Here is a 15395-nt window from a genome sequence, read left to right on the forward strand (position 1 = left end):
AAAGCATAAGGAAGAACAAGTAGCTCCAGTATCAGTGAGGAATGTTATTAGGTAATGGTTTGGTCCCACCTCCAGATTTATCAAGGGCTCTTGGTGGGACTCAAGGTGGAAAAGAAAGAGCCCCTGACTCCCGTATTCTTCCTCTCCGAAGGTTGGCACAAGAGGAGGAATTTCCTCCGTGGCCTTTAGGTCAGGGCATTCTCTCTTAAAATGGCCTGTTTTTCCACATTTATAATACCTATCTTGTCCCCCTTCTTGTTCTATTCTGGAGCTCCTTTGTTTTAGTTTCTCTTCATCTGCTCTACATCTCCACTCTTTATGACATATGCTGTGGTCTTCCCACGTTTCATTTCAACCTCGACACCTGCCTCTCTGTGAGATGGCACCCCTGGGCGCTGGTCAAAATCTCATCCCAGGTATATTTGGTCCTAGTGAAATCTGCCAAAAAATTTTTGCCTTTTGCTTTTGTCTGTCTTCATCCCTTCTCACGTATGCTTTCTCTGCTGCTTCTAAAAGTTCTTCAATTGACCGATTTTTCCACCTTTCTATCTTTTCTAGCTTCCTCGCGATATCTGGCCAACTATAGGTAACAAAATGTAATTTTAACATACCTTGTCCTAGTGGACTGTCAGGATCTAAATCAGCATACCTTCTCATCTGCTCCCTTAGTCTAAAAAGTGCATAGGTCCCTCATCTTTCTCTTGTTGTTCATCAAAGGCCTTAGTGAGGTTTTGGGGTCTGGGTGCAGGCTCCTTGATACCTTTTATAATTAATTCTTGTAGATCCCTCATGTTCTCCTGGTGAACAGCATTATTATTATTCCATTGTGGGTCCCGAGCAGGAAATGTAACATCTGCTGCCGGAATATTTTGACCGGCAGGGTAATCACGTTCCCAGGCCCCCATAGCAGCCCTGCGGATCATGTTCCGCTCTTCCTTTGAAGAGAGGATACCCAGGATTGACATTAATTCAGTCCAAGTATATAGTTTGGAACCTAAAAACTGGTCAATTTGCTTTGCCACTCTCTGGGTCATCTAGCAAAGGGTTAAGCTCTTTAGACTTCGGACTTAGAGGTGGTTAAAGGGGCGTTCACGAATCCAGTTGCACCCCTACCCTGTGGCACCTCCTTTAGAGGGAAGAGCTGAGAAGCCAGCTCTTCGGAAGTGCAGGGAAAGGCAAAATTTTGAATATCCCTTCTACATTGTTCTATCTCTCTCTGAAGCCCTCTTTTTAAGGAGATATCAGAGGCGTCTGCCTCCGGAGCCTGAGAAGGAGGAGGCGGGACTAGAAACGGAGGAAGATGGTTTAGGGGATCCCACTGGATATTCTCTTTTTACCCTCCTCCATCCCTTGTTTCAGATCCCTTAGGAGATAAAGAGAAACTGGCCCCAGCTGCCAGCACATGGCATAGTGTATCTCTTCTGAAGACATAGGACTTTTGCTATTAACATACAGTATTAAAAGCTGGCAGACCCAGTCTTCATTCGAGCCATATTTTGGCCAGAAAACAGCAGGTTTTAAAATTGGCTCTTGGGTCCACAGAAAGCAACAATGCTTGATCATTAGTTGCTTTTTCTTATGTTTAGTCCTTTCATTTTCTTTCCAGTGTGTAAGCAGAAGTCCTAAAGGACTATCAAGAGGGCTTCTGTCTTTCTTGCCTCCTTAATCTCTGGCCTTGTTTCCAGTTCCAGGCCTACTAGAAGTATTCCCCATGTTGGGTGAGACTCTTTCCCAGTAGACTTAATCCCCCAGATCCTCCAGCTCAGGGATCTCTTGTCTGCTCAAATGTATTTCCTCCTTTTCCCCGGGGATTAGCCTTCCCCTTTTTAGTCTTAGTTTCTTATTGCCTGTATTCTCAGTTCCCTGGAGATAACTTTCTCCCTCTGTTCCCTGTTCTGAAGATAATCCACATTCGTCTTACAGTCACTTTCTCTCAACCACAATCATTCACTCACATACATCACACATATTCCCTTCAAGGAAGGACCACCAAAGAAGTCCTTTGCCACCCTCTAGCAGTTTTTCCTACCTTGGCTCATGCACGAGGTCTCCTGGTCCCGCGGTTTTAAAAGTCTCCTTGTCCCCTATGTTGCTGAGAATCCAGATGTATTCCTCGCACCAGGTGAGCCCCGGCTATCTTCCTGGGGCTGCCGCAACAGGGTGGCTGGGCGCCTCCCCACAAGAGAGGGCCAAGGACTGGAGGGGAAACAGTGTCCCCATATGGGCCACGAAATTGATGGGCACGGGAGTTCGATGTCGTAAGTAAATCAACACCGAGACAAAGGATCTCTCAGGAAGGCTAGTTTACTTTCTGCATAAAGGGTACACTCACCAGCAGTCCAGCCACGAGAGCACACCAAAGGAGACGGGGACATTTATAACCTTTACATCCTGACACAATTCCCCTATGGCTGTGTCCCGTTCCCATTGGCTGGGATGGGACCTCACACTCTAAACTTAACTCGATTGGTTAATAATTTAAAACTTTCCTAAATAGGAAGAAAGGAAAGGGGACAAAGAAAAGAGGAAGTTAGTGATGAGAGGTCAGAGGGATTCCCAAATAAGGAATGGCATGTATCCTGATCTGGGACTCATTTAGCCTTATCTCAACCTACCGGAACAAGTTGGAGCAGCCTGGGAATATACACATACAAACATTTAACCTGGGAATGATAAATCCTTTATGGATTTAAGAAACTTTGTAGAAGAACTTCTTCATGCCTTACAAGGCCCTTCCTGGGGGCAGGAAGTGGGATTTTAAGAGGATCCTATAGCAGTAGGCAACCAAGAGTCAAAACAAGCATATGCAGTAGTCATAATCATGCTAGTATGACAGTACGAATTAGCCAGGCATGTATAGGAGTTCAGATAGGGGAACAGTGGAAGCCCACAAAACTTCCACGTTTGGGCCCTCATCAGAGACACTGGTCTGAGAAACACAATAAAATGTCTGCCTGGGTAGTCACGATCATTCTATTATGAGGTAGACGGGAAGCAGATCAGGGCCAGGAGATAGAAGGGGCCTCCCTTGCCCTCAGGAGTCCCTGACCAGGGAAGGTCCCTCTATGCTCTCTGAGGGTGGGGGGGCTCCAAAGATCCTGGCCAGGAGTGCTTTGTTGGAGTGGGCCTTGTCCTAGGCAGTTGCCAGGTGAGCCCATTCACGCCCCCCTGGCTGTGCTGCTTTCCGGGCCCTCAGTTCCTGCTCAGTAGGACATTGGGCAAATGTCCAGGAGCCATCTGGGTGAGCAAGATCTCCATCAGCAGCAAGAAAGCATTATCTCCGTTCCACACTTTGAAGATAGAAGATGGTCTCACACTTGGCCTGAGCGACCTCCACTCTCAGGCGCTGCGTGTGTGTGCACCTGGCGCTCAAAGGCAAGGTGCTCGCTGTGGTGGGACCAGGTGAAACGGTGCAAGTACTTGAGATTCCATAGGTCGTAATGGAAGGGGTTGCACCTGTGGGCACCCATGGGCGTGTTGTGTAGACTGGCCGCCACGCTCTTGGCTATGCACTTGTCATGGAACTCCACCCATCCCTCAGTGTAGTCCTTGCTGTGGGACTGCTTTCTTCCCTCCCATGGCTGCTGCTGCCTCCTTCTTGCGTCTCACAAACCAGTCCTCAGCCTGAAAGAACGCGTCTGACCTCACCATAGGCACTGAGAAGGTTGCGGACGTGTAGGGGCTGGAAGTGTGGTGGGATATGGCCCAGGTACACAATACCTGGCACTACCCGCTTCTTGCTGCCACAGGCTGCTGCTTTGGATTCCTCCTGCTCCTCCTCCGTATCTAGTGTCTGGTCTGTCCCTTCCAGCGCCTTTGCTCTGTTGCGGCCTTCTCCGATTCCTCTGCCTCCATGTTGACTGACACGAGCAGCACGACCTAATTTCATTACTTCTCATGACTGCATAGATTCATTTGCATGGTTAAATCACAATTTAACCTATTTTATATTGATGTATAGCTAAATTCTCTTTTTCACCATTATAAGTAATGCTATAGTGAGCATTAAGTTGCTTATGTTTTGCTCGTTTGTCAGATTATTTCCTTTGGTTAACTATTTGGAATTGAGCTACTGGGTCAAAGTATTTTTTTGTCTTTGTATATGTGTTTACATATTAAGTATTTGTAAGTATTTATATATGTGTTATATCTTGATACATACAAATCCTTTTAGTTACCAGGTGACTACTCAGCATTCTTGCTAACATTGTATGGTGTGCTTATTTGCTCACACTCATCAACATGAATTGATGTTAGATTTGAGATGGTGGAAAAGAGAGAGGTAATACAGGATTTTAAGGTAATAGGACACATTATGGGTGGTCATATTATGAAAACCATTTAATGCTAATTCTAGCCACTACTTTAGGATGGTTTGGAATAGGAAAGAATTTGAGAGAGGTTCAAGATGGGGAGATATATTGTGAAGCCATTGTAGTTTGGCAAGTCAGTGGGGCCTAAAATAAGGTGGGAGTTAGTTGCACCAGTTAATTTGATAGATACTAAAGTAGTGTAACCATACAATGGGTTCACCTTGCTCACTGCCTAGATAGAGCTGATTTATCAAGACAAGGGAATTGCAGTAGAGAAAGTTACTTACTCATGGCAGAGCCAGCTGTGTGGGAGATGGGAGTTTTATTACTCAAATCTGTCTCCCCGAGCATTTGAGTAAGGGAGGAGACTACCCCTCGTGTTATCTTATGCCCAATTTCTGCCTCCAAAGAAAGAAGTAAAAACTAAAAGGCAGAAATGAAATCCACAAGCCCACAGCCCAGTGCCGCGCCCTGGCCTGGTAGTTAAAGATCAGCCCCTGACCTAACTGGTTATGTTGTCTATAGATTCCAGACATTATATGGAAAAGTATTGTGAAAATCCCTGTCCTGTTCTGTTGCGTTCTGATTATGGGTACATGCAGCCCCCAGTCACATACCCACTGCTTGCTCAATTGATCATGACCCTCTTACACGGACCCCCTTGGAGTTGTGAGCCTTTAAAAGGGACAGGAATTGCTCACTTGGAGAGCTCGGCTCTTGAGACAGGAGTCATGCCGATGTTCCTGGCCAAATAAACCGCTTCCTTCTTTAACTTGGTGTCTGAGGGGTTTTGTCTGTGGCTCTTCCTGCTACATGGGGATCAGAGTTTTTACGGATAATTTGGTTGGGGGATGGGCAGTGAGTTGGGAGTACTGATTGGTTGGGACCAAGATGAAATCAGAGAGAGTCAAAGCTGTCCTCTTGTGCCGAGTCAGTTCCTGGGTAGGGGCCAGAAGACCACATGAGCCAGTTTACTGATCTGGGTGATGGCAGCTGATCCATCAAGTGCAGAGTCTGCAAAATATTTCAAGCACTGATTTTAGGTTTTACAACAGTGTTGTTATCCCCAGGGGCGATTTGGGGAGGGTCAGAATCTTGTAGCCTCCAGCCGCATGACTCCTGAAACATAATTTCTAATCTTTTGGCTAATTTGTTAGTCCTACAAAGGCAGTCTGGTCTCCAGGAAGAAGGGTTTGGTTTGGGAAAGAGCTGTTATTGTCTTTGTTTTAAGTGGTTCCTAACCTGTTTGGCACCAGGGAAAAGTTTTGTGGAAGACAATTTTTTCATGGACTTGGGGGTGGTGGGGATATGGTTTCAGGATGAAACTGTTCCACCTCAGATCTTCAAGAATTAGTTAGATTCTCATAAGGAGCGTGCAACCTGGCTCCTTGCATGTGCAGTTCACAATAGAGTTTGTGCGCTCCTGTAAGAATCTTAATGCCACTGCTGATCTGACATCTGACAGGAGGTGGAGCTCAGGCTCCACCCGGTAATGTGATAATGCCAGCCCATCTGCTGCTCACCTCCTGCTGTGCGGCCTGTTCCTAACAGGCCACTGACCAGTAGCAGTCCATGGCCTGGGGTTTGGGGACCCCTGTTTTAAACTATAAACTAAGTTTCTCCCAAAGTTAGTTTGGCCTGTGCCCAGGAATGAACAAGTTTGGCCTATGCCTAGGAATGAACAAGGACAGCTTGGAGGTTAGAAGCAAGACAGAGTTGGTTAGGTCAGATCTCTTTCACTGTTTGAGTTATAGTTTTGCAGTAGCAGTTTCAGTAGGAAATGACTTGTTCTAGAAGTGAAATGAGAGCACCTTCTCTTAACTCTGACTTTTTTCCTCTTCAGTGATTCACAGTACTGGAAATAAATAAGAATTACCTACATAGCAAATTCCCAGAGATTCTGATTGAATTTGAAGTGTGGAACAACATGGCTATTTATTTGTAAAGAAAAACATTTCATAGATTTTAATGAGGAACCAGAGCTGAACCACACTATCCCATTTTAGCTTGTAAACCAAAAAAATAAAATTTGAACTGCCCACCACCCTGGCCCCCAGCAACCATCTGAATGGACTCTCCCTCCTTGGCCAGGGCACTCTAACCTGAAAGACTGGTTCAGGTCATGACTGGAAGTGGGATTTGCACATGCCTCATTATACCGTTCCAGCATTAGCATCAACACAGACCTGGAGTCTGATAAGAAATATTTACAGTTTATTTTCTCTGAAGCCTGTTATGTTACCTGGAGGCTTCATCTGCATGGTAAAAACCTTGGTCTCCACAACCCCTTGTCTTAACCCAGACATTCCTTTCTACAGATAATAACACTTTCAACCCATTGCCAGTCAGAATATGTTTAAATCTACCTGTCACCTGGAAGGCTCCTTCCCCACTTGAAGCTGTCCTACCCTTCCAGATGGAACCAGTTAAGTCTTACATGTATTGATTGATATATTATGTCTCCCTAAAATGTATAAAAGCAAACTGTACCCTGACCACCTTGGGCACATGTCGTCAGTACCTCCTGAGGCTGTCACTGGTGCATCCTTAACTTTGGCAAAATAAACTTTCTAAAGTGACTGAGACCTGTCTCAGATATTTTGGGTTCATAAGCTCCTAAATTTAGTAAATTCCTGTTGGTGCTAAAGAAAAAGCATGTTGTCTTGGATTGAAAACTAAAGTTTTACCTACTCGTTATGATAATGCTTTGGTGGTGTTAAATAAGTGGAGAATAAAGTAGTAAAACAAAGTGCTCTTCAGTGAGTATTGAATAAGTACATGTGACATGTTAAGCTTGTGGGTGGAGTGAAGTGTGGACATTTTTTAGAGAAAGTAGCATTTGAAACAGACCTAATGGAATGGGTAAAGCTTCTGAGGACACAGTTATAACGGTGAGTGTTAGGATTAGGTAGGTCAGGTTATACAAAGGGAAGAGATTGGGAAGTGTGGTGTTTGCCTGGGGAACTCTAAATCTAGGTTAGTTAGGTCTTTGGTTCATTTGTTAGAGATGGGGAGGGAAAGATTGCCCAGTAAGGAGTCAGAAATTAACTCTTCAGAGAATGGATATTCTTTCAGGATTTTGAGTATTCCTCTTCTACTGGGGAATAAGAGGAAGAAAAAGTGAAGTTGTGGTTTAGAGAAGGAACATTATTCAGGCTTAGAGAGTTCTTAGGAGATGTGGGAATGTTCTGACACCATTAATGATGTTGAAGACCGTGACTTGGTTGCCTCATGGCCCCAGTAAGGAAGAGAAAGATGGGTGTCCTTACAGAGGTGAGATGTGTTTATTATGAATATTTTGGTTACTTTATGCTCATATATCTTGAAATACAAGCCCTTAGCTAATGAATCTGTTTTGTGAGGCAAGTCCTTAGTTTATTTAATGAGAATAATTCTATCAGCCCTCTTGTTAAAAAGCTAGAATTTGATGGATGTTTCATGAACCAAGTATAAAGCACTCTGAAATCCTCTGAGGAGAATACAAGGCTATTTGAGTAGCTGCTTTTCAATGAATATGCTGAATTTCAAACTCTTAGTTAATGATGGCTATGTAGACCCAAGGGAAAATTTCCCCTTTGCCCTCTGAAGGTTCACTGAAAAATAAACTTACAAAAACCAGATTAATAGGAGAAATGGTATACAAATTTATTAGTGTGCATGGGGGAGAATCACAGAATGATTGTCTAATAACCCACTGGGGTACAGATGCTTAAACCCTAGTTCTTAGGGGAAAAGGAGATGGGGAAATGTGGATATTTTTATGGGGACTGTAAATGATTTTTAGGGGAACTCAGTGGGCTTGAAGGACAAGTGGCCTGGGACCGTCTTTTAGGCCTGCAGAACAGACATGGTTTGTGAAAAGTCCTTCCAGGTGTGTTGACAGACTTTAGTCTTTCTTCCTGTGGTATGAGTTCAGTTAATGAAAACTCGGAAGGGACAAGAGGGCAACCCCCCCGCCTTTGTCATATAACCTAACATATTTACACATTCCTTGGGTTCTGAGGAATAGGACATGGACATCTTTGGAGTGCCATTATTCTGCTTACCAGACTAACCCAACCTCCCCAAAAGACTGAGCTCAGTTTTAGCTTCAAAACTGAAAAATCTCTAATGTTGTAGATACCTTTTTATACATTTGTAATCTGTTTAGGTTGTAGGTTGTAGAGATAGGGATGACCTGGATTTTCTTTGCTTAACTGTTGCAGGCTGTGGAGGCTACAGGAAGAATAAAGAGAAAGTAGTGAAGATTCTAGCTGAGGTTGGAGAAACTGATCTTTCAGAGTCCCTTGGGCAAACCTTTACAGAAAGCAGCTTTAGTGTAATATGATTTGGTTAACTACGTAGTCCTAGGGATTTTTTTTCCGGTGTTTTTTTTTCTTAGCTTTCTTCTTGTCCATGTCTTACTAGTTTTATGTCTACAAAGATAACACATTTGTAGGACTCTGTGAATTCTCTTAGCATTTTAAATAATTTATTTGAGTAATTTTGAACTCTTTGAAGGAGAGGCCATCAACCTCAAAACATAAATAAAGTCTATATCTGGTTGAATTATTCTTTTCCTTTGTTACTTGAGTTCTTTACTTGAATTCAATTAATTACTTGAATTCATTTTCCCAGTTTGTCACTTCTTACTAGTGTCTGAAATATGTTACATGAACAGTTTTTCCTAAATGAAAAGTCTTTCTAGTTACTCATTAATTCTGATCATTCAGTCAAGCATTTATTGAAACCCTAGCTCATGCCAGGCACTCTGCTTGGCTGTGGGCAATAGTGGTAAACTTTGATACCATCCCTTCCCTCACACAGCTTATGGCCTCAGGGCTGTGTCACATAGTAACTACTCTACTCACATGGGTGATTTTAGTGTGTGTATGACTGATTGGGAATCTAACTACTATAAATAAAAGAATCTGCAAAAATTTTCCTGCAATTTTTTCCAGTGTATGATTGGTTAATTGTCTAATGATTCTTTTGAAATACTTCATAATAGTTTGTTGACATAAAATTGAAATATAACTATGACTACTATATAACATTTAGCCTAATATTCCTTGCTTATTTGAAGTAAAGTTTAGGTTGCTTTTTGAAGTGAATATTGAACAGGTGTCATTTCTTAAGCTTTTCCCAAATATTTAATTTGCAAAGTTACAAGTCTTGGTTTTTGCAAATAGTTTACAATAACTCTTGCTTATATACAATATTCCTTAAAATGTTTCTCATTAAGGAAGGCCTGACACTAATTTTCCTTTTTTGTTCTTTTAGGAATGTTTTAAAGGAAGTTGGGCTACTCACAAGTTACTACATAAGAAAGCAAGTAAGTACAATCACAAATTTTTATGCCATTTGTCTTAGAAGTGGCATTTGTGCCAGAAAACAAGAATTCTTCTAGTTCTGAAAGTGTGTATTTGAATGTTCTGAAAGTATAATCCTGAATACTAGAATTATGACATATTTTAAATCTTTATGATATGTAAATAAAATGTCTGAATAATATCTTAATCTTGTATTACATATTTAACATGAAAACATGAGATAGTTGTGAGTATGGATGGATCTTGCTTGAGCCATACCTGATGATGCTGTAATCTTTTGACACCCTCTTATGTTGCTGGAAGTGTTTGCATATTGTAGTCAGGGGTTATGTGAGTGATTTGGCTTCATTTAACCAGATCCCTTTTGGTTTCTTTTAGTTTCAATTTGTATTGCTTTTTCTACTCAAAACTATAGTACTTTGTTTTTTGGTGTTTTAATGTTATTACCTGCAGTCTAATGTTTATTTTTCTTTTTTGAAGTTTTTTGTGTGACACTACAAAGTAAAGCTATTAGCTGCTCCTTAGCTATTACTGTCAGCCACACTGATGTAGCTGAGATTCACATAGCCTTTTTTGCTCCAGCTAATTTATCCTGTAACTTCATGTCATTAGTGTGGCTAGTCTAAGACAACCTGTCATAGTTGCCTGAAAGTTGACAAGGGCTTTCTGTTCTATATAGCATTGCCATCCTGATGGATCAAAGCTTGATTTAATTTGAAGTGGGAAATAACATGGCTATTTATTTACGTGGTTCTTGGTATAAGGGTTCTGTTTCTACATACCTAATCTTGGTGTCTTATATTCATCTAATTGTGTATTTTTTTTTTAGGAGTTAGCTGATTTAATGAAGTTTGAATGCAGTTTGTTTTTACCAAAACAAATCTAATTGAAGTCAGCCAAACCACCATTTGAAGGAATAGGGAAATACAAATTTTAAAAAGACACATTTTCTGTAGTTGTATAAAGTGACATCTACATTTAATGGACATGCTAGGCTGTTGTGGGAGAAATGTGGTTAGAGATGAGGAAAAATGATGACTCAGTGGAAGTTTATCAACGCATAAAAGACAGGACTTGTTGATTTGTTACCTCTGTCAAAGTTTAGAGATGGATTTAAATAATCTCACTTAACTTTATTCATTCATGCATTACATACATCCTGTATTTCTAATGTGTTGGGTATTTTGCAGAGCTCTTTGAGCCAGTTACTAGCATTTTATACCCAGGAAGTTAAAGCATTGGTAAGTAATAAAGGGTTGAGGTTAAACAGTATGTTAGTAAAAAAGCTTAAAATGGGCCTCTCCCTCAGATTTGCTAACTCATTGATGCGTGCCTATTTCTTCAATACTGGATATTTAGGGGCAGGGCTATTTCCTTTTGACTTGCACTACAAGGGAATAAACAGCAGGTGTTCCCTATGTAAAAAGAAGGTAATTATTACAACACTGGATTTAGGCTATTTGCATTTTACTTATACCTCTAGTGTTTAGTATGGTGCCATCTTGTAGCTGTTGCTCTGTTGGATCTTTTGGGATAACTTTTTTCAGTGGATGAGCCTGCTGTTCTTAATCCCTTTGGCTGTGGTGGATAGAGATCATCCTCAGGTAGCCAGCTCTGTATCTTTCATACCCTAATAAGTTGACTACAGTAAATTTTAAGTGACAGTCCTAGAGGGAGGGAATGGTGTGGGGAAGGATGATCTCCAGGGACAAGAAGAGTATTAGGAAAAGCATTGAGGGAACAGAATGTTGCACTAGGAAGGAACCAATGCATCTTTAAAGTTAGCATTTCAGTCCAAGAAGCGATAGTGAGATAACACACAGCAAGCATTTCTTGTCATGGAGATGATATAGTTAGGTTTTTTTTTTTTTTTAAGTATAGTGTCTACTGATCTCTGATTAATATTCATATGGGATATTGATCTATAATTTGCTTTTAATATATTTGACTGGTTTTGGTATTGGAGCAATTCTGGACTCTTAAAATAAAATGGGATATATTTCCCACTTCTATTTTCTGGAAGAGATTATGTAGAATTGATATTATTTCTTCTTTAAATGTTTGATAGAATTCACCACTGAAACATCTGGATCTGGAGTTTGCTTAATCATAGAAGCTTAATTTTTTTATGCAGGCCTTAGGAAATTTTCAAGCGAGTTAAATAAATGACTCAAAGGTAGATTTTTTTTTTTTACTTGTCATAGTAAAGAAGACCATTCAGATGGTAAAGTCCTTAATTAAAAGCACATAATGCTGATTCTTGGGTGCATGTTTTTTATACTGTATCTTCTGTCACAGTGTACCTTAAGCAGCATTTACTTTTAGTATGATCTGTAGAAGTTGTAGCATTTCACATCTCAAGACTGTATTATTGTACACTTTTTAATGTATCGCTGGCATGTTCAATGTGTTTGTTTCTCATTTTCCTGAAGTAAAGTGGAAGAATTTGACAAGTATCTTGAATAGCCAAAATTAAGGTATAAAAGCCACATTTAATAAAAGAACTCTAAGTAATACTTTTTCTTCCACTCCCCTACCCATTCACACTAGTGTGCCTGATTTTTGGATTACAGAGAGAAGGTGTTATGTAATGTCTTAAACTGGCTTCACCAAACTTTGTGACCATGGGTTACTCTAAGTCTCACCTCCAAGATGCTGGAATCATAGGTTTGTGTAAGGATTAAATAAAGAAATCCATGAGAAGTGCTTAGCATGTGTACCATGCCTAGTAAGTACTCAAAAACTAATAATCATCTCTGGAAGACTTGAGTCAGAATTTTGATCAGAAAATCCTGACCCATGCAAAGCTTAGACATGTGTAGTTATTTTGTGTCAGCTGACAAGAGGAAGCAGCCTACATACAACTTTTTAAAGAATAAAGCCTGACCGTGATGAATTTTGGGCCAGACCTTACATGTATCACGTACTTATGACACTACCTGCGTTTTACCTGGGGCTGTTGGAAGACAGCTTACAAATGTTTATTTATACTGCCCTGTTGTACAGTCTTTTAAAAAAGACTAGTTATTATGCAGTTGTGCTACCATCATCAGCTCAATTCAGATTTATTTATGGTCTGTTATGTGGTTAGCACCTAAGGCTCAAATCAAATTGATCCTAAAATGTAAACGAATTTTCTTTTCAAGTGTGAATTTTCCATTAAGGAAATTATACCTAGAGATGAGATAAGAACTTGCCATATTCAACTTTAGTTGTCTTGGTAGTTTTGGGTTATATTATTTGTTTGCTTTGCATTGTTTTTTTTTTTTTTTTTTTTTTTTTTTGAGGCAGGGTGTTCCTCTGTTGCCCAGGCTGGAGTGCAGTGGTGCAATCATGGCTCACTGCAGCCTTAACCTCCTGGGCTTGAGCAATCCTTCTATCTCACCTCAGCCTTCCGAGTAGTTGGGACTACAGGTGTGCGCCACCATGCCCAGCTAAGTTTCGTATTTTTTGTGGAGACGGGTTTTTCCATGTTGTCCAAGCTGGTCTTAAACTTCTGAGCTCAAGCAGTCCACCCGCCTTGGCCTCCCAAGTGCTGGTATTACAGGCATGAGCTGCTGTGCCTGTACCTAAATTCTCTTTTGAATATAGACTGTGGAAGAGCAAAATCCAGAGCAACAGGAAGCTTTAAAAGATTTTTACACCCTCGCCTTCTCCTGTTCCCCTCCCCAGGAGTATGCTAGTGCAAAATGCCTGCGTCTTGGTTGCTATTCTCTCCTAGGTTTTGGGAGAAAGTTATTGAGATTTGTGTTTCAGACAAAATCACTTGATGCACTTCATAGCTGAAGCAGGCTCAGCTGGCCCCCATTTTGAACTGTTTTCTGTCATTTTTGACCCAACTAGCAATGAATGAAGTTTGTTTTTGTCCTGTGATGAGAAAGTTTTCCTATTGATATTAACATTCACAGTGGCTTTCTCGAATTCCAGAGGGGAGAAAGATATTTTAAAATTCAATAGCATGGTATCTTTCTATTCTTTTATATGTAATAGTATAAGTATATTCTCTTCCAAAGTAATATGAATGGATTTTCTATATTTTTGCGTTCTTGTCAATTGTACCTTAAGGGCCTTTCCAGAGTTAGCCACATGCTTTTTAAGAGTACTGGACTGGGGCTGGCATTCTTGTGTCACAGCTTATGTGAACCACACAGTCTCTGTTTCCTCATATGTACAATAAAGAAACAACACTACGTTGTCTTTAAGATCCTCTCTAAGTTTAACATTTTATGATTCCATCTAGTTTCCTTCATTTTGTATTTTAAATAGCTTGTTTAAGAGGGGAGTTTTATTATTATTTTTTTTTTTTCAGACACTTCTAAAATCAGTTTGAAGTTTGACTTTTAAAACCTATGGTAGAATGACAATAATCAGGAAAAGGTCTGAGTGCACTGGGAGATGTTTAGGCCAATACTTGGTCTACGAGGGACTTGTATTCCTGCTATTTAAAGTCTTATTTTACTATGTGGTTAAGAGTTTTATTTTACTATGTGGATAAGAGGTGCAGCCAGTATGTTGCCATCACAGGCACCAAAGAGTATCTTCTGTGTGAGTAGAATTCTTGCGTATGTTTCAGTCAGCACACATAGATTAATAACTGACACGATTGTGTGTATGGATGTGATTCTTAATTTTTCTGCTGAACTTTAAACAGACCGTTCCCTCCTTTGTCTTTGCCATTTTTCCTGCCTCTTTCGTTTACCCCTTTCTGAAAAGAGGCAAATGATGATCATAAAGTTTTCAAAGCAATTTGAAATATTGACTTGAAAGCAATTGATCAGCTTTGTGAGAAATAATTATTTTTGATTTTAAATTTGCTTTGGGATTACTTAGGATCTGTTCCTTTAGTAAGAGCATAATTCATTTGTAACATCTGATCTCAGTTGGGTAGGTTTTACTAGGGCTTATGTTTCATATTTTAAAATGGGCTTTCTATAAATTGATGTGGCCAGAATACATTTAGAAAAGCTGTCTATGAGCTGTTCCTGTTCGATATTATGTAAAAACTTAGTATATGTTTACATGGAGTTTTTTTCTTCCAAGACCTTTAGATCTTTGAAAAGGAGTTATAAGGGTTTTGAATATAGCAGTAAAGTAGTTGCTTTGGTGATTTAGGGTGGGGTAAAAGTTTGGTGGATTTTTGTGCCTGGGCTTGTTGGCTTGGTTTTAAACAAGAGATATTCAAAGTATGCTGCTGCTCACTAGCTTGACCACTGAAACATTTCTTTCCCTCCTTCTCCTCCTTCCTCTCACATCTATTCCTCCGTCTCTCAGAAGATGAAAAGGCAAAGCGAGAAGTGTCTTCCTGGACTGTGGAAGGTGATATTAATACTGACCCATGGGCAGGTTATCGATATACTGGTAAACTCAGACCACATTATCCACTGGTGAGTAAATAAGGTAATAAAAACAACATTCCAATTTTGGATTTTCCAAAAATGATACTCGTAGTTTTCCAATAGTGAATCATATAATCAGGATTGTGTTTACAAAGGAACTTGCATTTTAGCTCTTGAGCTCTTATGGTGCATCATTTGGGAGCTGGTAGTTTGGCAATCATGAAAGAAGTGGGAAAAAGTTTAGATGAAAGAAGTAAAACTTTTAAAAAGAAGTGTAGGGTAAGGTAGAACAGATATTTTGTCTCTGGCATGATGGTAGTGTGTACAGTCGTCCCTTGATATCCATGGACGATTGGTTCGAGGACATCCTCACTCCCCATACAGTTACCAAAATCCACTGACGCTCAAGTCCCTTAAAGTCAACCTTCCGTATC

General features: G+C 40.5%; 1 protein-coding gene and 1 pseudogene across 3 annotated transcripts in view; one reads left to right on the forward strand and one right to left on the reverse strand.

Annotated features, from left to right (window-relative positions):
- The window catches only part of METAP1 (methionyl aminopeptidase 1), a 71504-nt gene that overhangs the window by 23905 nt on the left and 32204 nt on the right, over positions 1–15395 (forward strand). For 2 of the 3 annotated variants that reach the window (XM_030819161.1, XM_003257512.4), the window contains exons 2-3: positions 9576–9627; positions 14897–15009. In XM_030819161.1, the coding sequence (XP_030675021.1) occupies positions 9576–9627; positions 14897–15009 (165 nt within the window). Of the gene's footprint in view, positions 1–3493; positions 3710–4174; positions 7587–9575; positions 9628–12175; positions 12354–14896; positions 15010–15395 lie in introns of those variants that run through there. The other variant, XM_003257513.4, reaches the window with a different exon arrangement.
- Positions 3035–3855, reverse strand: LOC115836717 (annotated as a pseudogene).

This window comes from Nomascus leucogenys, chromosome 9, assembly GCF_006542625.1.
Source record: "Nomascus leucogenys isolate Asia chromosome 9, Asia_NLE_v1, whole genome shotgun sequence".
In the NCBI taxonomy this organism is placed as follows: Eukaryota; Metazoa; Chordata; class Mammalia; order Primates; family Hylobatidae; genus Nomascus; species Nomascus leucogenys.